At 35.7% G+C, this 23,266-nt stretch overlaps 1 protein-coding gene across 1 annotated transcript in view; it reads right to left on the bottom strand.

Annotated features, from left to right (window-relative positions):
* The window catches only part of LOC124368270, a 339,192-nt gene extending 319,062 nt beyond the window's left edge, over positions 1-20,130 (bottom strand). Inside the window, exons 1-3 of the mRNA XM_046825544.1 lie at positions 20,066-20,130; positions 8,209-8,322; positions 4,681-4,945 (exon numbers count right to left, since the gene is read on the bottom strand). Of these exons, the coding sequence (XP_046681500.1) occupies positions 4,681-4,945; positions 8,209-8,322; positions 20,066-20,130 (444 nt within the window). The remainder of the gene's footprint in view (positions 1-4,680; positions 4,946-8,208; positions 8,323-20,065) is intronic.
* Positions 20,131-23,266: the final 3,136 nt, after the last annotated feature.

Below are 23,266 nucleotides of genomic sequence, written 5' to 3'. Positions count from 1 at the left end.
TTTCATTGCAGTTTCTCACTGCAAAAATTGCATTTATATAAAAAAATTCATTTTCGCGTTTCGAAAATTTGGATTGGTTTGTATTAGTATTAAAGGTGCCCCCTTTTGGATTTTGTGTTTTTAGGATGTTTCAGAAAATCCCTCCAAACAGTATTAAAACATTACGGATTGGTCAATTTTGCATTTGATAGTACCCAAAAAAACTTGTGTTATAATATTTAATATGGGTTGGTCCAATTTAACACTTGAATGACAGGGATGGTCCAGATTGATTTTTGAAAAATAACTGAGAATCTGGACCAAAAGCTTTTAGTCAATGAAAAAGTACAGCCGTTAGAGGTTTCGTCAAAAGACAGTGGGTGATCTCAAAACTGCAAGTCCACTTTATATTTCTACTATTAATTTAAACTTTTATAATGTATTAAAATGGATGTGACATTTACCCCACCCTCTAGAACGCTACAAGCCCATGAAATCACATATAACATTTTTTGAAGCTGAAATACTCTCACAATAATCAGATAGATGTCCTAACAATTTGTTCTTATACAATCGCTTTAAGAATGTTCTATTTTATAGACTTTATAGAAACGACGAACCTTGTGTTTAAAGAGGTATTAGAGCCTGAGACATTCACAGGCTGAATGTTAGTATTTAAATACCTAAATTGTCTAACCAAGCACCAAAGTGACTGTGCTCAACTAAGAAAAGGTATGCAAATGTGAGTGGGGAAAGAACTATACAAGGAAGCCTACACTGACAGTGACAGGAGACTTTCGCCGATACTCCTCGCCAGTCATGTTGATGTGGGTGGTATAATCTAATGGACACCCCCCTCCTACCATTAACTCCTCATAACTTATGCATGATTTGCACACAAACTTTATAAACCTTTTCGGATTTGTATTTTCTTCAAATTTATGGCAATAAATATTATAAGTAATGTGCAATACTGGGAAATAGATGATTTTGTGGAAAATCACGTTTTGTTCAAATTGGCACGAGGAATAAGTCATCTCGGTCACAGCCAGGTTTTGAATCCTTTGTTAAAATGTATTACTGACGATGAATGATTTGAAAGCGTAACAAGATTTCAGTAATTTGTCACCTTACAAAAATATAATGCTACATTTCAAGGACTGGAATATATAATATCTTACATATGTCACAGAAGTTTTTGTTGATGTCTGAAAAAAGGGGACAATCTCCAACCCTCGGAACTTAATGTTCAACTTTTTTAATATAAAGTGTTATGTGTTGGTATCAGTGGCGTAGCTACCTTGGTTGGCACCCGGTGCGGAAGTTGGTGGTGCCACCCCATCGAAAGTAAAAAGCAATAAATTTTATATGATAAAGGTCATGGATATAATATATGTTTTCTTTTTATTATCTATCACTATAGAATAATACACGTTTAAATACACGCCGACCAAACACAACACACTTCACGAAACAAATGAGAAACGTTGCAACTAAAACGTCAAAGATCGCGAGTATGGGACGGGGAATTCCCCACGACAGCGTCAGGCTCTTTTGCGGGAATCCCCGAATTATATGTAGAGCTGAGCTAGTGCTAGTGGAGGAATCCCCGAAAAAGTAATTTTTGTGCTAGCGAATTATGTTTTGTTTGTTTGTACATTGTTTGTAAAATGTGAGAGACCGGGTGGGTGTCACCCCAAAAAAGGTGACACCCGGTACGGCCCGCCCCCGCCGCCCACCTTTTGCTACGCCAATGGTTGGTATTATGTTTTGTGACGTCTCTGGACAGAACACTTTTAAACGTAACAGACAACATATCGTCAAATGTAAATCGACTGAGGAGTACGCATACGTTACTATCACAGCACACAGAAAGGCAGTTGGAAAGAAACAAATTTACGTGATACAAAATATTCTTGTACACATATACGGCTGACATGGCGATTCGTGACTCAAGAACAGCTGTTCGGAAAAGAGGGTACCGACACTTCGATAATAAACGAATTTTGGCACTGCGCTGACTGATTTGTACGCCGCGAAAGATAAAATATAGATAAGATAGGAGATAGGCATTACCGGATGGCTAGCTTTGTCCCGAAATTACGGTAACTCACTAACAACATCGTCTTTCTTGTACACGATTAATTGACACGAAGTATGGTTTTTTCTTAACACAAAAGGCTGGTTCTTGGACCTGAAATGTCGGCTGTTTAGGAGAATGGCCACTGGAGGTCTCCAAGGTCAACTCAAAAAGATAGCCAGAGCTACCGGGTCTGCATATACCCATCCCAGGTGAAAGGGGAAATGGGTCAGCATTGTGGGTACCACCCATCACCCATCGTCCATTCTTTAGCTTTTTTTTTACCCATTTCGCCAATTTGCCCGTTTGCTCTGTGTATGTTGCAAGAAATTTACACAAAGAGAAGAAGTTAGGAACTTCTGATGGCCGAGTATCAAAAGCTGATAGGAGTGTCCCCTAGTACTTTTCCTTTAAACATACAATACTTATCTCGTACGAATTCAACCGTAGGAATAATCAAATATAATATATCGGTATTGCTCCCAAGTTATTATTATATTAATTACAAGCATTGAGTTTTTTTTCTCTCTTTTTTTAAGCCTCAGCTACACAGCTATGTAGACTTCGATGTTCACTGGTTTTATCTCGTGTCTATACATGATTGGCCCTCCCCGGGATTTGAACCCGTGATCTCTCAGTTAGAGAGCCGAGACTATAACCATTAGTCTACGGAGGAGGACAAGCATTGAGTTGATCAAGACTGTAACAGTTTTCTGTTTCCATGGAAATTATTCAACAACACTACTCAACTGCAGAAAACTTTATTTAATTATAACACCTTTTGAAACAGATTTGTTGTGTAGAGTAATAATAATACACACGACTGCGTTATCAACTTGAACTAGTTTATTCAGTACCGTTGCGACGCTAATTTTGCAGCAATTAAACAGAAATCAAGGTAAATATATTTTTTAAATTAAAAGTAAATACAATAATTTTGATTTTCTATTTTTATGATTGCAGTTAAATCCATTAGGTTAGGACGAAAACATGCTTGTTTTGTATTGATGTAAATTCGCAAGCGGGTTTAAACAGGCTATACTTATCAGTTTACGACCCTCTGCTCTATTGCAGCTACCATATTCTCAATTCGTGAAGTGCTGACAGTTTTTACGTCCCTAATATTTACGACGTCGCTCTGTTTACATCGTAAATTCCAGTTACTCGAAGCGCCACCAGATGTCAGTTAGGCGCCTCTTAACGTTTCCCAATCTCCATTCCAACGTTAATAATCTCCATTCCCAATCTCCAATCCAACGTTAATAATCTCCATTCCCAATCTCCGTTAATAATCTCCATTCCCAATCTCCATTCCAACGTTAATAATCTCCATTCCCAATCTCCAATCCAACGTTAATAATCTCCATTCCCAATCTCCATTCCAACGTTAATAATCTCCATTCCCAATCTCCATTCCAACGTTAATAATCTCCATTCCCAATCTCCATTCCAACGTTAATAATCTCCATTCCCAATCTCCAATCTCCATTCCAACGTTAATAATCTCCATTCCCAATCTCCATTCCAACGTTAATAATCTCCATTCCCAGTCTCCACGACAACGTTTGCTATGTGTAAGAACAGTGTAAGGGACGTAACTAGGGTAAATTTTATATTCAAACAGTTGGAAACACAGAAAATCATACATATAATCCTATTCTGTGTTTGTAAGAACAATTAATCTTTGTTGTATATTATTTGAGAATTTTTAAACAATTTTCTAGTTTTACCTAACCAGTAAATTATAACCAACCACCACCAGATATATGTTATAGGTGGTACCAACCGTTCCTTTTTCGAAACTCGCAACGCCTATTTTGAAACAGTCAGAGAGGTTTTATTTATCAACAGCAAGAAGAACTCATAAAACATGAACCCTTCATTAAACCACATGAAATTTATTATAAATTTAAACCTTTTAATTACTCTCCATTGGGAGGTTTGATATTCACTCTAACCACAGTAAAACCTGTTATGTCTTAAATTTATCGTTTACATAGAGAAAGTAAAGGGTAACATATATAAACATGAATAACGCAAAATTTGAATTCTAAACGCTGTGTAAATTTATTTTTATATATGTGACATCATTACGGTACTTTAACTCAATTTGTGAACAGAATCACTAAATTTTTAAGTTAGCATCCTCGCAAAAGTTATAATTCACCTTTGCGATGACAATAAATAGGGCCTAATTAATGCATTACCAGCTATTAATGATTAATCGCATTTGGCCATGTTATCACTGCAGCTTCAATAGATAAACAATTATTATAAAAATACCAAACGTTATAGTAACACATGGCGTACACCGATGCTGTCCACGCTGCGTAGTCGCATTCGTGTCGCAGTTAAGTTGTTCAATAAGCCACAATAACCGTTATCTGTGCTTAAAAATACAAACAAAGCTATAGATAAGTATTCATTAATCATTCTTCTATCACTTATCTTTTTCGATTTAATGAAACATCTCTTTTTTATTCCATAATGCGAATACGTTGTTATGAAAAGTATCGTAATGACAAAGCAGTATTACAACAAAAGGCATATAAACAGTAGATGGTAATAATACAGAACACAAGTGTTGCTGCTATCTAGCGGGAAAACGTGACACTACATACCTTAGCGAGATCGGTTTTCTCTTGTGGCGGGGTGACGATGACATCTAGCGGCGCCTTGTTGTACTCGGTGGTAGTGGGAGGGGGTGGGGCAGGAGGCACACACTCTAGCGGCGGTTTTATGAACTCGATGCGACCCGCTTCCACACAGATGTTTGGCGCTAGGGGGTACATTGGACCGCCGCGAGATAGTGTCTCACCCCCGTACCCCATTTCGCCGTCGTAGGCGACCAGGTGGAGCTTCTCCTCACAAACAGGGTGGATTTGTCTGGAATTACAAAACTAATATAAGAAATTAAATATTAAAAAATATATTTATTTATTATTGATTTACACTTATTTTGTTTTATATTATTATAGCATCTAAAATTTCTTATCATGAATTTTGTACCCAAGACCTCGAATTACAAAAATAATATAAACTATTAAATATTAAAAAATATTTGTATTTATTTATTATTGATTTACATTTATTTTGTTTTATATTATTATAATATCTACATTTCTTATTATGAATTTTGTACCCAAGACGTACCCAAATCTCATTTCAGGGTAGGATAATAGTCTTCTACTAAGTCTTTAAGGTTTAAGCCTTTATTAGGGTTAATTGTAAGACAGGGCCTTATAGCCCTAAATTCACCCTTTTGTATATATGATACAAATAAAGTCATTTGAATTTGAATTTAAACTCGCTATATTGCACCTAGTATATTTTGTTAGTTTCGATTTCCACAAAGGTAATAATGATCGCAATAGAAGTTACTGTCTTCAAAATATTGAGTAATATTTGAAAAATCAGAAAAGAGGGAATTTTAAATAAATATTATACGCACTACTGGTCAAAAGTGGAATTTATTGAACTGTTCATTTACCGAATCGACAGCCTAATGCTAGTGAGATGAATTTAGTTCAATATCAAACTATTACATACCTATATTATTGTAACATTGAGAATATTTCGGGTTTAAAATATTTTTAATTATCACACCAATATAACGTACTTTAAAACTACCCCTGCATTTCATTAAAATATTGTAAATACTGTTATAAACACCAATTGTGAGCGTATAAGTCGTATAATGAGATGTTATACACAACAAGCAAACTAACACGGTAATTATGTAATTACTATTTATCACATAATCAATAGCACAGAGTAATAAATTACTCTGTGTCAATAGTTTAAATAGTATTTTAAATATTAAGAGTAAGAGTTATTAACTAGGGATCGAAATAGGTTTAAAGGACAAACTAGTGGTGTTTGTTGGAATGTATTCAGTTTCAGGAGAAAACAGTGATGAAAGTCAATTTATTTTCATTTGCAATAAATTTACTAATACTATAAAATTATAATTTTGTAAGTGACTGTTATTGGCTCTTTTTCTTCTATTTTGGGGATTGGTCAGTGATTTAAATTTGAAGATGTTCACAAAACGGAAACGCTATAATGAATGTGTTTTAGGATTTCTTGGTGTGGGAGTTTGGTTTTGCGTATTTTCCTTGGGTATTTCCCTGGTATTGTAAGGATATCCAGATGAGGTACGGCACGTTACATGGTTTTAGCCAATATAACCAATCGCGGAATTAGAATGCCAATTGAAATGTAATGAGCTCAATTCGGTACTGCACCATTAATTAACGAGACTAAGAGACTGGCCTCAGCCTGTAATTAGCATACAACCGTTTACTTATAAGGCGTCTCTCTCCTTCATGTGTGTCCTAAATACAACCATATGGTCATTCATAAACCCAATACCAATCGGTTTCCACACACCACATAGAAATTCACTTTAATGGGTTACCTTTTTAATGTAATAAACCCAAATACGCAGTAAATATATAAAGTAAATTTGAACTACAAAATATACAAATTATAACAGCAACCATTGTGACAATAATTGTTGAAAACAAAATATGGAAATCCGTTATCTATATTTTTATCAATAAATTCTTATAGCGATTTAACATGATAAAGTGAGTCAAAGTCGAATAATTAGCTAAGCTTTAGCAAAGCCTAGCACTCGAGAGGCTGGGAGAATTTAATTTTATATGTCGAACTAATCTGTAGACTGGAAAGTTACAGGGTTATCGTAAAAGAATGGTGTGGTTTCAGTAATTCGTAGGAAGATAATAGGGAAATTTCTAGATGTTATATTGGTATCTCTGAAAGCCTCCAATCCAAAAGTTTGTTTATAAGCTGTTCTAACCTCAAAATCAGTTCTTGTATTGTTGTTGCGGTCAGTTTAGTGAGTTACCTTATCCTCAGGTAAAGATAACGCAAAGTGTGTCGTATTGTTGGCTGAATTAAAATCCGTAGTTTTAGTTCAACGTGGTTTCCAACATGACTTTGGTAGAGATCCACTACACAAAAATAACATAACAATTGTTGGTTTAAACAGTTCGAAGAAACTGGATCAGTTAAGAAACAGAAATCAACCGGCAGGCCAGGTGCACCAGACGAAACGGTTGAAATAATTAAAATATTTGACAATTAGAGGTCCTGGGAAGTCAATCACACGTCGAAACGTTGAATTAGGCATTCCAAAAACAAAGTTTTACATGAACAGACTCAAATTGTACGCTTATAAAATCCAGATACTGCAGGAATTGAAACCCAATGATTGTGTAAACCGTTACAATTTCGCTGTTTAAATGTTGGACAGAATAGGTGAAAACAAATAATTTTTAGACGATATGGTTTTTACATACGAAGCTACTTTCTATGTGTGAATGGATGTGTTAACAGACACAATTCGCGAATATGGGGCTCTGAAAACCCACACGCAATTGATGGGAAACAACGTGATTGGCCTAAAGTTAGTGTTTGGTATGGTGTAATGAAAAATCGCGGAATACGGTCTTTATTTTTTGTTGAAAAAAAAAACAACCAATTATTGCTTTCCTCAGCTAGATAAACTCGAATATATTCATCAACTTCACTCCCGACCAGATGGTGCTCCTCCACACTTCAGTGCATTGGTCACGGACGCTTTGAACGAAAACTTTGGAGATCGATGGATAGGCCGGCAAGGACTACGCTGTGGCCTCCAAGGAGATCAGACCTGACACCTTGTGATTTTTTTCTTGTGGGGGTACATCAAAAGCGTTGTTTATTCACGGCAAAAGTCGCGACCTGAACAACTTAAAAACACAGGATTAATAAAGGAATGACAAGCATAGCCGAAGAAATGTTAACGAATGTTTGGAGAGAAGTTTAGTATCGTTTGGACATTTGTCAAGCGACTAAGGGTGCACATATTGAAATTTATTAATTATGTAAAAAAACTGTTTGAGACGACAAATTAGATGAATAAACAACTTTAACTGTAAGTAATTCGGTTTTTCTTTAACCATGTTCGAAACCGCACCATTCTTTTATGATAACCCTGTATAGGCAAAAACGAGTTCCATGTGCATGTCACTCAATGGGATTTGGGTAAGTGTTTTTGAAAATGTTTACATTGGTCTTAAGGGTATCATGATAGCAACAAGAAATTAGGAAAGTATATAAATCTGTAATAAATTATGTACCTGGGGGAGGTGGGGGCGCGATGTTTGTCCAGGAGGGATGGCTCCGCCTCCAGCCCAGGTTTGCCCCCCAGGCGGCCCCCGCTGTTGTTGTTGTTATTGTTGTTGCCGGCGGCCCTGTAACAACAAACAGTAGTCAGGATACGCCACAATATCGAGGCTGGACTGAACAAACTATAAACAATTGCGCTGTTGCACACACATATTTATATTGCCTACACAACTTCATAACAACAATATAGTTAACAAATCTATTTGTTTAAATTTTGATTTATGCTTTCACCTATTTATTGTTGCACATTGAAGAGTTGCTTTACCTGTATATTCATGAGGTATTTTCTTTTAATTGAGTATTTATATTAATTTAGTTTTAATAAAGTAAGGAACAGTGGATACGGTGTTAAACAGCATTCAGGACAATATTGACCATCGTAGCGTAGGGGTAACATTACGGTTCTGTAATCAAGACGTCATGGGTTCGATTCCTGGGCAGGTCAAGACAAATTTTCAAATGGGTTTGAATATTTTTTCTTAAAAACGTTTGGTACGCTCTAATAACAATGCCATTGACAATTGCAATATTAACAATTAACATTAACAAATGCAGGGGGTTAGGAGCCTGTGGGGGTGATGGGTGGTGTTGCTTGTTGCGGTCATGTGGTCGGAGGGTGTGTTAGAGTAATTGAATGTCTTCTTGTTCTTAATTTAGAATTTTTCTAGTATTTATATAATATATTATATATATATATATATATATATATAAAAGTTTTGAATTCATTTTAATGTGTAGATTTTTACATTAATTTTGTCTAGGTTAAGACATTTTTGTTATTTTATATTTAAATTATAATTTTATAATTTACCGAAATTGTATCAAACTATTGTAAAGTTACTGTATATAATACGAGGTTGAGTGGTAGAGAGGGCTTAATAGCCCTAACTCCGCCTCTTTAATAAAGTCATTTTCCATTTCATTTCATTGACGTTGAAAAAACATCAGAAAAATTGCAATACAATACAAGGAAGCCTATTAAGCATAAAATTAAAATCACTCCGACGTGCAAAATTTCACCGAAAGATAATATCAGTTGTTTTCAATTGGGTCTTTCAATTCCCTCCTTAACAAGAATTGAATTCAAGATAATGGACCTTATCGTACCTAAAACCGATTCCATGCGTAAAAAGATTTGTTTTTGAATTCGTAGAATTGTTTAGGTATATTTCCTTTAAGGAAAACTTAACGATGCCCGTTATTACTATAGATAAATTTAATTTATGAAGAATAATAAACGTTGAAAAAAGGAGCAGTTTGCAGTCATAGCAGGGGTGATGAAATCAGTTACAAAGCGGAAACCTCATCAATTTCGCAAGCGGTCGAGAGCAAAAGTCGACGTCCGAGAGGAGGTTTGGTGGAGAGAGGAATTTAAATACGGTTCGGACAACAAAGCCTGAAGAGGCTGTTTGAATTATTGCCCATAATTCATTCCGTCATCTTAAGAGGTGCTTCGGTTTAAACTGAGCGTCGATAAATATTCAAAACGTGAGCCTGTCAAGAGTGACCTTGAGCACCCATTCACGATTACCGGGGAAACAAACAGTGACGTCACAGACAGTGATTGTTGTAAACAGTGCACCACCGCCAACCACTTACTGGCAGTAGATTGCCAATGTTGCTCCTCCTCTGGCACTCGGCTGCTGCCAAGTGACGCACCCGATTCTAAATAAGTTCTGAATCGGTTGTTTACTCCTGTGTTTACGTAAATACCCTGCGTAATTCAGCCACCATTGTTTATATCGGCTGTGTCGAGACCCAATTTTATTTAGTTTGTTTTATTGTGGACCTTAGCCCTCTTTTCAAAACGTATTCTCAAAGAACTAAGTATGTACATAAAGTGCACGAAAGGTTCCCTAAGTGATAAATGGGCTTTGTTGACGTTTAGCCAAATTCCATGAAGATGATGAAGTACTGAATTTAGAAATTCAAGTCTATAGCATAATTCTTTCTCGGGATACCCAACGGACTCACAGATACGCAGAAGAGATTCCACTAACCCCCCCCCTCCCCCGAGTGATAAGCTTCGCTAGCGCTCAGCCAAGAAATATAACTGATAATTTATGTAAGTGATTGCCTTTACTGAAAACTACTTAATTAAATATTAATCACCCTATACTAAGTGAATGTATTGTTTTTTTAGAATATTTCACCTAATTCATTTTTTAGGGTGTTACAAAACCTAAAAGATATTTTGTTATTACTCTTTGTTGGCGTTATCTTGAGAAGGAAATTACTTGGCTTGTGTGCTGACAAATGTCTAATGCAAGATTTAACTAAGATTAATCTTAACACACCTCAGATCATAACCAATGTGCCTTTTTCTTATCTGAAGATGATGGAAGCGTTAGGTATTCCGCACGTCTACAATTCGACCTTTCTAACAATCTGTACAGTTCATCTGCGGAGTTCACAGTGTTTCTGTTTAAAGTCGCAAACAAGCCATTTGGATTTGCGTAAACGGGTTGTTAAACTGATGGATCTACCATGAGATTTGTGAGTTGCTTGCACCGTCATGCCACCAAAACTGACGTTTTTGGAGAATTCAAACTGACAAAACAGTAAAAATTGTCAAAATCAAAGTTATTTAAGAAAAACTATCTGGAAATAAATCCTCTTGGTATTTAAAACATGCTTTGATTTTTTTGCACTATTAAGGACCCAGACATGTCCTTCTTCTTAAAATCGTATAGTTGTCTGTCTGTGTGTGTGGTAACTCTTGATAGAAAGGGCCTGTAGACTTTATAAACATGTTGGTAAATTGGTACATATGTCCCTCTTGATCCAAAGAAGAACTATATTTTTTGGGAGTCAAAAGGTTACAGAGCAATAAGACTGCAAGTAACTCTGTATAGAAATGCAATAAAAAATGAGAAAGTTGCCGTCAGTTTGGTAGGAACTCTGTTATGTTCCGTTTGGGTCTTTCTAAACCTCGTTTATTTCATCTGATAAGGCTATTAAAGCATTAAATAAACGTACCTTTGTGTGTAAGCATTGTAACCTAGTTCTGTATTAGGGATACTAATTTGTGGTAAACTAAAACAGGAAGTTATATTCCTTCAGCTTAGCAATATAATAAAATTGTAACGTAAGGAAAAATGGCGTGAGATACTGATGAATGATTAAGATTTCGCTGAACCTTGCCTTATAACAACTAATTTGCTGCCCTTTATGTTGTCCTCTACATATACTAAAATAAGATCTACTGCTGAGTCAGACTTTTTCCATACTTTTATAGGTTTTTTGGTAGCTCTTCTCAAAATCATTAGCTTAAATAAATACATACTTACTTTTTTTTACAAATTTCTACGAAAACTTGCAATTTTCGCCTCATTTTAAATTTTGTATTTATATGACACATTGACGCTTTAGAGCGTAAATATAACTAGGTTACATTTAAAATTTTTACATAATATAAGAATTGATATACATGTATTGATATGACATTCCAAAACTCGAATTTAATTTTTGTATGTGAAGCCTCGTTCCATCTAAACGAATAAACAAAATAAGTTTAAATTTGTTTTACCATAATATCAAAGTTATCATTATCATAATTTAAAATCACATTACTTCAACAACGTCGTTAAATAATTAGTAAGGCACACAAAAGATAACTAAAAAACATTAAAACTTAAAGTTTTGATTTCATAATATGCATCTTATATTTAGCACACAATGGTAACTAAATTATAAATTTTAAACAAGCAACAGTAATTTTACCCTCCTGGTTACTAGAATATTTTGATTTTGTCTTCATTAATTTACGTTTTCAAGAAAGTGGTTAGCCAAATATTTGTGAAGAATAAAAAATGTTGTCCCGTAAAACCCACAATTTCCCGTGTCTAAGCCAAAAGTCTTACAAGCAAATAGAGCAAGGTGTCCTTTGACTGGTTAAATATGTTAATAATAGAAGGGCTGAGAAGTTTCTCTCAAAACTAAATTCTTACTTTTGTAAACTAGGAACACAATTCTTTAACAGAGAGACATGACAAAACAAGTAAGTAACCAGCTTGTTACTGTGTGGGAAAAAACTATCGACTGAAGATGGGAGATAGAACCTATTATTAACATGATTATCCCGTCCGCCCGGAAAATAAACAAGACGAAATTACACATCAAACAATAATTGTACACTAAACAACAGAACTCAATTTGAGACCGGCCAACACAACTAATGAGAAGGCTGGAGCCGGCAATTAAACATTTAGTGGGACATAAATCAAGGGGGTGACAGCAGTTCCGGTGATGTCCAGCAGACCGAGCTTCCGGTGAGGTGTTGTCTGTCTGTCTAACTATCTATTTGTATATAGGCCAAGTGGCCGGCCACCTGTCGGCCGACACCTAGGTGGACACCACAGGTGCGTATATGGACGTAACGTAACTGTTTACTAACTCATGTTTATTAACTTTCCAAAGCATTCCTGCCGTCCATGGTAGCTGAGTGGTTAGTGTCTCAGCTTTTTAATACTAAGGATCCGGGTTCAAATCCAAGTAAGGGCATAGGATTTTCGCACGCTAACAAATAATCATTTGAGCCTGGACTGAAGTAATATAGAATAAGGAACAGGGCTAAACTTCACATCACACAAAATGAGCATGAAAAGTGTTACACACTGTAAAGAAAACATTTATAGGATATATATGTATAAGCGGAAATAGCTTTGTACAGAATTAATCCTAATTGGAGTTGAATATTGTGCAGGAGCAACTGAATATTAAATCGTGCAGCCAACGCAAAGCCCTAAGTGCTATCGCCCTTCATACACGTTCTATTACTTTTGTAAATGTTATTTTATACTTTAAGTTTACGTTTTACATCAAATTCATGTTAATGTAAAACATGTTAATGAGTGTTGGAGATGCCTCGCGTTCGCCGTGAATTTGAAAGAAAACGATTTGCGTACTTTGCTCCCAAATTATATAATGAACTGTCCTCCAGCGTAACAGGCCAGGGTGTATCTGAAACGACATATAAAGAAAATATATACAAGTAATTTAATGTACAATACAAGGTGATATAGCCATATATAACTGTATGTCTAATATTATGTTTTATTTATTAATAACTATAAAATAAACTTTTAATTTTTTAAGAACTATAATAAGACATGAGTCGTTTTGTAAACCAGCAATTATTGTTGAAAACCGCTCCAAAATAAAGTCCTTATTTATAAGTCCTTATTTATTTAATGAAAGGACGTAGCCAGTTAGAGGATTCAAGGGCTCCGGACTCCCTTCATATTCACATTGAAATGAAATTGCGTAACAAGCTGGAAAACGAACTTAGTCGAGCTATTTATAAAATCAATTTTTGTAGCAAGTTTCAACTTGTTTCTCAATAGTTTTTGGGATAGTAATCGTTTCCATAAATCGCAGTAGAGAACATAGATATACAGTATATACGATTATATATACAATTTTGAACGGAGGGTGGTTTTAGAGTCTGGGGGCATGTTCGGTGAAGTTATGGGGAAATGTTCGGTAAGTGATACCACGAGGGCAATTAATAGCAATGTGTTGGCTTTGTACACAACATCTACCTAATAACCATAAAACCTAGTCCATAATGTTTAAAAAGCCAAAATCGTTTTACAGACTCCTCGGTTATAATTTCAATCAATAGCCTACAATATACCAATTTAAAATTTCTATGGTGTGTTTAGATATTAATGAGTAATATATTGTCTTTATAATTAAAAAATAAAATTTTATTAAAATTAAGTTTAGGAATGAAGAAAGCGTTTTTAGGTATTCTATTGTTCATTTCTTACCAGCTACTACTCAATTAACAGTTTGGATAACTCATTTGCTAAGCAATATTAATATTCATTGGGTCATTAATAAATCTTTAAATATTTGCAGAAGGTGTGTAAAAATAATTTAGAGAGCAGGGGACTTTTTTAAAATCAAAACGCGCGTCTAAAAGGCTACAATTTGGCTTTTCCGGGTCTATCCTTGATATTAATGTTTATTTTATGTTTAGACATTAAAATTTTGTTATTGATCAATTCAGAAAATAAATTATTGATTAATTGGTATTGTAAGATTTTTCACCCAGTTATGTCATTTCTAGGTCGATACAGCAGACTGTGTAAAGTAATAAAATGACTAATAATATGAATATGGTTAAGAGTACTGAGTGTCAATGTTGAGTTAAGCTCTCTGTTTCATCTTCCTCTTAGCGCAGTGTCAGGAATTTGATGGTGTCACATACTTGACTTGGAATTTGGAGTCATACTCGTCCAGGGAATCCAAAAAAGTCGGCGACAAAGAAACTGAAAATGAACTCTTTACATCGTTTCGACCTCAAAGACACCAAGACTACAAAATATAGTGTAATCTAGGTGAAGAGGTATTCTCATTGCCTCATCAGGTGCACAATTCTCATCAGATACGATCTCTAAGCATGGTGAAGCAACCGAGCTTTCTACACATATCGTAGTTACATATGATTGATTCGATGTGATTCAATCTTGTGAGAACCTAACACGACATTTTACTGCTGGATAATTAACTTCTATTAATATATATATATATATATATATATATATATATATATATATATATATATATAAAATTAATAATACTAACCTACATTAGATAGTGTTCAATCGTACTTTCTGCTTAATATGGCTTATATAAACATCAATGGGAGCAGCACGCTCACTTGGGATACGCCAATAGTCAGTGGCAACTAATGGATGCTCCACTAGAACTTGAGGTTCTTTAAGGTCCACATCGCATATAATCAATCTCCTCTAGTACCGAAGCATCCATTAACTACCACTTCATTAATTAATTCATTGTGAATCCGCATCTAGAACTCCAAATGATTTAACAGAGCGCATCTGACTCGGACTGCGGTTAATTGAAACGTGTGAAAGATCTCATGGTGGCTACAGGAGCGGTCTACAATCGCCTTCGTTAGGAGTAATTGCTCTTGACAATCGAGTGGGTATGTTTATTAAGGTTCATTAGTGAGAGTAGTCGTCGTTTGTAGAGAACTTTCATTGTGTGATGCGAAGGTGTTCTGGCTAAGTTGTTTGTGGAACCAACTTTCTTTCTTCCACAACGCTAATTTGGTGTATAGACATGAACATTTTAATGAACAGGTTGGATTGAGCGAGTGGATTTTCTCTTCTAAAACAAGTTATCCGGATCCAAACCAATTCATTGTTATCTTTAACGTTGGGATTTTATCTACTAACCCCCAAAGTTGGCTGTTGGTTAATTCAAGAGCAAAGGGTATGAACAAGAGCATCTTCAAATCGTAATAAATTTACTGAGCGTCGATATGGGAACAAATAAATAAAAATATAGTAAATACTCGTAATTTAACTTAATAGATTGCAAACATCAAACTTCCTTAGAAAGAAAGCATTTTTCTTTGGCAAATTGGAATTTACATATTTACGATATTGCCTTTTATACATTTTACGTTTAACCACATGTGGCGTGTCCATATGTACAAGTATATACTAGACAAAGGTTCTGAGAATTTTAATGTTCAGGACATTTCCCATATTCTCATAAACATTACAATAAACCGATACAATGGGATATCGAAGGATCCAACATAGCATAACGAAATTCTTGTCAAAGTAATTTCATCACGAGTATTATATGTTACATGATTCAATTTCATACGGTTGCATTCCATCCGTTAAAAATGGTCATAACTTCGCTTGTCAAAATAAAGATTTTATTCCACCTATGTACTAGAAGTTTGACACCTTTAAGACCTCTAAGACCCTATCAAAAGTTATAGTACTGAGAGACAGACAACGATACGGTATTATTCAGGTCTTATTTAGTAAACTTTCAACAAAATATTCATGTATCGTAAAATGATTGTCGTCGTCTCTTTCTGGGCATTCCAAACAAGGGGATATCTTCTGCATTGCATACTTGTTAGAGTGGTATAGCTTTAGTATTGAAGACATATTTTGTACTTCCTCAAAATGGATAACTGATGATGTCCTAACCGGGGAATGCACGTTTGGAATAACATTTTTCTAGAAGTACAACAATGTTTGAATAACAAAGGGGATATCTCTCAATGGCCGTCGCCTATCTCAGGAATTCCTTATGATATCGTTGTAAAAACCTGTTGTGAAAATGTGCGTGTAGGAGTGGTTAACAACTGTAACCTCTTAGTGTGAGATTTCGTGTTAATCACTTCAGCTTTTCTAAACTGTATGACAAATTCTTCGATAGGAAAAAACATCGTTTAAACGATGTGATTAATACTGAAGGAAAAAGTAAAGGGAGAGCACGCAATGTTCAAGGATACAAACACATAAATGCAAAGGAGCGAACCCTGCTATACTTAAGGTTAATACATTATGAATGAAGACTATCATTATGACTGACCCTATCAATGAATGAAAACTTTTGGGTCAATATGTTTACTGGACAGATAAGGAAGAGATTTTGAATGGTGTAAGGACAAATTTGGCATTCTTTGTTGGTAGTAGTGTGTAAATGTTACCAACTTGTTTAACACTTTTCAATTATGCTTGAGGTATCTTCTCCTAGGAATTCCAAAAACGGTGAATCATGAATCCCGGTGGACTTGCGGCCGTTGTTTATTCTTCGCTCCGTAACCACGGGATTGTCGGGCCGAGGTCCTTGAACTGATGCATGCCTCTGAAGCTGGCCGGCCCTCGATGGACATAATGGTTGCACCAGCTGTTGCTGCATTCTTGGTGCATTCCTCTTTACTATCTCCAGTAGTATCAGGGAATCAGGGGAACAGAGCACACTTATCTTCGATTGATATGGAAGCAACCACCGTTTCTAGGAAGCCATTTCAATTTGTGGGTCACATTTCATGAAACGTTTCAACTATCAACTTCAAAAAATCTAGTATCTTAACAGGTTGCCCGAATATGTGAATATTAACCTAATATGTTTTCCATTTCTTTACATTTTGGGATATTTCGCTTGATAGTCTAGAAGACGATAAATTAATAGAAACATTTTCCTTTACACAGATATTGATCGTCAGTTTCACTAGTTTTGGTGGAGGTCGAAATGGATTGGTATCAAAAGGGTTAATTTTTTTTAATAGTTACAACCAACCGTCAGACACGTCACATACCCGTAAAATGACGGACTTCAGTCTCTTTATGTAAGTTGTCTTACTATAATATAAGTATTATTTATCTGTCTGACAGTTTTAAGTGTGACAAGCTAGAAAAAATTATCGTTTCATACTACTAACTCTTTTACGAATCTCCACCATTTCGATCACCGCCTAAATTAGCGTGGTTGTATCTTCTTAAGAAAATCCTCTTAAGAAAACTACGTTGTATGCTTACACAGCGTACAAAAAGAGTTCTCGCTACCTCGACTATAAGGTTTGACTTGCAATAATAATGTAAACACTTTTCATTTAAATCTTCTTTGGGTACTTAAGTTTTGTTGAAAATTTCTTGTATGCTTGCCAATTCACGCCATACTCTTAGCATTCTGTGATCATATTTTTAAATTTTCTTCATTGGCTGGTGAAATGTTGTTGATATCTAAACATTGATATTACATGCCTTTAAACCACCTTTCTTCGATATACCGGCAACCCTCTGAATACACGAACTGATATTAGCCGAAATTTATTTCACATTCCCAAATGGTAATCGTAAGGACGTATTACAACGTATCCGTATGAAAAAGATGCAGCAAGGTATAGTTTGGATTGGTATTTCATTGCCACCTACATGTCTTCGTATAAAGTCTTAGTTTATCAATAGCATGCCATAATCAATTAAAATTACTAAATTCCTTCCACTTTTAAGAGCGACTGCAAGGATTTCACTGAATCAGGGTCTGTAATAGGAGGAGGAAAATCTTAGAGTGAACGTTTCAAGACCGATATAAATCGATTTTTCAATTAAAACTTCAGTAACTCAATATCATTTTCCCGTGTTTACAATTTGAAAGTTACCAACCGAAATATACGAGTACTGTGACAGAAATAACTGCCGAGAATAACCTACAGCTTATATCAGATGAATGCCCGGTGATTCACAGCTACATGTGTACCTCGAGCCACACGGTACGTTATAAATACAACTAGCAGGCTAACCAACATGAAACGCCAAAATTCCCACTTTTTGTTTACGCCGAGTGTTTTCGGTGTTGGGCCTATCGTCATCTACAGCTACATCTGCACCGCGGCGCTGTGTGCACAACACGTTATAAATACAGCCAACAGGCTGACCAACATCAAACGCCGAAATTCCCACATTTGTTTACAGTGCGTGTTTTCGGTGTTGAGACTCGCGTCTATTCCAGTCTTCACATTCCGGACCTTTTTAACCGCTCCTCTGCACATAAAAATGTCAGCCAACGATAGATCGTTTTTGAATCGAATTTAGCTTCTTACCACCCCAACCCGTCCCTATTTTGATAGCTTCCCACCCCGTATGAGTAAACAATGTTTGTAAACAAATGTGAAGTATGCTATGTCTTAAGCCATTCTGTGTGTACTTATAATATAAGCTACGGCTCTGAGCAGTCTCAGAGAAGCTGCCTACGAGTGCCATCTCCAGGCCCGTACTCAAGCCGGTTTTTCGGTCAACTTTACCGGGGCCCGGCCGAATATCGTTTCCGGGGCCCACTAAAGCTGAGTACGGCCCTGTCCACCTTAATACATATAACAGTTTTTTTTATTTATATTTTCTTAACATTTAGCGATTTACACTTTCTTAAAATCTTACCTTTGTACACAATCTTTCATATAGAGAGCTCAAAGACGGCTTCTTGAAAGGCTAACCTAATGTTAATAAAATTTGGCAATAGTAAGATGTAGGCTATATTTTAAATTTGGTAAAGTCGATAAAATTACAAATTCATTTTGACAAATTTGACACTGTTGGTAAACAAAAAATAGGTCGGTCAAGTTGTAGTATTCTTTTGCAAATGGTAAAAAAATTGTATAACGTCTAGAGCTTAAAAAGTTTTGTTTTTTACTAAAAGCTTATCTTTTAGAGATATCTAAAAAAATCGTTCTAAAAAAAGAAACACGTATTCAGATACGCGCTGACTATACGTAACTGACAAATTTTGTCAAAATTATATAAAAACGCACAAATCGAACCTAAATGTGTTATTTTGGCAAAATACTTTCTTCAATACCGTTTGTATGCGTAAAAAATCTAGATTTTAAACCATGTCCTGAAATCTAAGAGAATCAAATTACAGCACCGCGAGGCCTGGGTGGCGGAACTGATATTGCGATGATTGGAGCACTTCCTGCATCGTCTGGAGTTCCGCCCATTCCTGCAGTAGTCTGATTACGTTACGAAATTGGTCGCTATTCGTATCAGCATTAGTGGGCGTCGTCTCCAAACTTTCTGAACATTAAAAAATATTCCAGGCGGTGGTGCTTTTGAGAGAAATGTTCATTGATCACTGTTAAAATTTAAAATATTTCGATCAATGAAATGACGCAGTTCATTTGGGAAATTATAAAAAGCAGTTGTCTCAATACAATTTACTTATTTCTTCAAATGTATACACTATTTGTGTAAATACTCTCTGGGCCTACCTAATTTTGCCATTCAGATGATCACATTACGTCTCCTAACTCAAAACGAGTTTATGGTAAGATCAATACATTTTTTAAACTATGAGATTCTTACTCTTAACTGCAGACATTTCATTGTTTTATTCGTTCATGTTGCACCAATAACATCGTCGACTGAAAGACACCTCTAGTCGCATTTTACCTGAAGCTCTAGTTACATAATAGAAATATCTACCTAAGAAAACATCTTTGTGATAATTCCTTTCCACACTCACTTCATAGTGAACAGGAGATCTATTCCAAATGCTCTGTTCTTGATTCTTGCCTGATTGTAGGCCATATTCTTATCTTAAGAATACGTTTTATTTAATTTTCAAGATTTTTTAAATGTTTTTCTTAAATAAAATGGTCAATGATTTTATGCAATGAAGTGTAAAATGATCAGTGTAAACAGATTTTGCACTAATAATTATAGAGAAGAAAAATTTTATTGTTTACAAATCAAAATGTCAAGCATCTAAAAAACAAAGACGAAATAAAAATCTGAGTTTGCAAAGCACAGAAAGTTTTAAGAATCAATGAATTGCAATATGCTGTTGAATTTTCAAGAAAAGGTTTCCCTTTCAGTTTTAATAGAAAATCAACCTGAACAGTTCCAATTCACTTTGTCTTTTTAATACCAAACTGTGTTTTAATCGGCTCGCATTAAAAGCTTAACTACTCAAAGTATTATGAATGTTCCTGCAAAATTACATTTGTTTCAGTACACTAGATTCTCGATAAACCGTAAGCCGATTAATATAATTTCCTGGATAACCTAACTGATTCTGGGAAAAGTATTTTTGTATTTCACTTACATAAATAGTAACGGACATATGATAAATCACATGTTTTCATTGTAATGCAGCTTAAAACAATGGCCCAATTTTGAAACACTGATCTGCAGGCTCACTACGTAAGTAAATAACTTTTCCGAATAAATTTACAAACTATTCCGTATGAACCGAATCATCGGTTAACCGAATTACTTCGGTTCCATCAGATTCGGTTAATAGAGACTCTAGTGCACTTTGTGAGGTTTCAGTACTTTCCAATCTTAAATATAAGCAGGGCGAAGCTTTTATATCGAAGTCAAAGCGGAAATTTAATGAAGTATAAGTAGAACATATTTATTTCCTCAAAATACAATAAATATTTACATGTAATTCATTTTCCATTGAAAAAAAATTAAAACTAAAATTCAATTATCTTGTTGCCAGGTTTGTTTTAGGTTAGATAAGCCCTAAGTAGAGGAAGAGAACGAGAACCTGTATGTGGTGCGGTTTAAATCTACCATTAACTCACCATTAGTCTCATACACTGCCATATCTATACATGCAAAATATGCTTAATAAAATATAATTATCACTTCCTCAATGCGGTGACTAATACATAAATAAACATTGCGCCCTTTTTCCATGAACATTATAGTAGCACTCGTGTCGGCGATAAAATAAGCGAAGTGCCGGAACCCGTGATTCTCTATCTATCCTTGTCTCTCTAATTGTTATGTGATCTCCGGTTATATCTGTCCTTGTCTTTCACAGCTATTGTGTGGTTGTCGGGTTATGATAATAATGTAAAGTTATATATAACTGTTGTGTACCTCAACCTTCTCGTTGGCACTATGGAGATAAACAATAGGATTATCGCATGTTAAGTATAGGCTACTCTGAGGTGTTTATCAGTAAGACAGTGTCAAGCAACTATCGGCTATGAAGGTAAGGTTTGCGGAATTAGTTCAGTCCAACTGCAAGACAATATTTCAATTGGAACACAAATTGTAGTTTCATCTGTAACAATTATCTACGCCAACCCTAGATAACCCAATGATAACGAAACCAACAATTGAACACTACAGATAGATCTATCTTTTGGATATTAACAACATTATTGGTTTCTTCTTTTTAGTTGTTAGGACACAGAAATGATTCACTGTCCAGCAATTCGAGTCGTCTGAATCGCAACAGTCTGTCCAACTCACAAGTGAGAAAAGAACTATGATCATTCAGAAGATCAAGATCAAGAGAAAATCTTAGGACAAGAAGCTTATAAATTGCACTTAGTCTTGTAAGGAACCTTTGCGCTGCTTCCGGAGTGACAGAATATTCAGGATGGGTAAGCTCCCTAAGTAGGGGCCGCCTCCTATCGAGGCACTACATTTCAAAGTCATGTCTCCCCCGGAAGAAGGGGAGGCCAGCTCTGAACCAGCCTCTCCACTCAAAGTAGGCAGGGAGTGGCACACCCTTGTTGAGGCAAGCAAGAACCTCTGAGGTTCTGGAACAAACCCTACCAACTCCTACAGTCATCTACCACAGCAGACTAGACCTATCGAATTGCCCATGAACAAAGTGACACTACGGTTTTTCTGTGCCCAGTGGTGGGTTCAACTGGAAGGTATAAACCAGCCAGAAGTGATCCTTGCTGGGTGATTATCATCTTACTGACATTTACTAAGTTGCCAATAACTTGCTGGAAGGTCTGGCAAACGAGGACGTTTAATTGAGGTTAGTAACTATAAACAGTCAAAAGAATTCGCAAACCGGTGCGCTAGATTCTGTAAATGGTAGTCTGGCCGTAGGATCGCGTTGTGAACACTCTTTCAGTGTTGATTTTCCAAGGAATATACCTTGCCCTCATATGGGGCTTGTGTGTCAGACATTTTCTTCGGTTAAGCCAATTCTGATCCGTAACGTGTTGATCCACATTATCCTTAAAATAACTGAATCAAATTAACTTTTCATTAATCAAATTTAAAATATTGAATATTTCTTATAATCGTCAGAGTTTACATTGCTATATAGAATGTTTAATCATTTTCTGTAATTTATTAGTAATCGACGTTTCAAGTAGTAAAGACTTTACATCGGATGCAACATTTTATCACTGACTGTTACTAGGATGTTAGTTAACCAAAAACATCCAGTGAGACGTTTGGTTTTATATTTTATGTAGTCTGGATATTTGACAGCTTTAAATGTCCTTTGACAGGATAAACGACAGTAATATGATTTGCCATAACCCTCCATCATTTCCGCTCTGATAACAAAATTCCCACAGAGACGCATCAAAGTTTTGTTTTATTTGTACAGAAACATTTGACATTTCTACAACATGAAATGTGGTTGGATGATTGAGATATCAATATAGCAGGACTGCACACGTAGAGAAAAAAAACGACCGACAGAATAGATGAGAAACAAAAGCTATAAACCGAAGGAACGAAAAAGAAGAGTCGGGTGGGCGCAATCAAGGCGGGGCGGTGTGGAGTTGTGAGTTTAATTTCATGGCCAGATTAGATTGGTTTTGAGTCTTCGAAATGCCATAGGCGGCATTCTTCCCACGGCTCGTCTACCGAGCACTTTCTCCAGAGTTTGATGTGTCCCCACTGTGTCACATTGTCATTGTATGGGTCTCATGATGGGCGATGGAGAGGT

The sequence above is a fragment of the Homalodisca vitripennis genome, chromosome 8, assembly GCF_021130785.1.
Source record: "Homalodisca vitripennis isolate AUS2020 chromosome 8, UT_GWSS_2.1, whole genome shotgun sequence".
Lineage (NCBI taxonomy): Eukaryota > Metazoa > Arthropoda > Insecta > Hemiptera > Cicadellidae > Homalodisca > Homalodisca vitripennis.
Note: the sequence above shows the minus strand (reverse complement) of the source record. Positions and strands in the feature narration are given on the sequence as shown.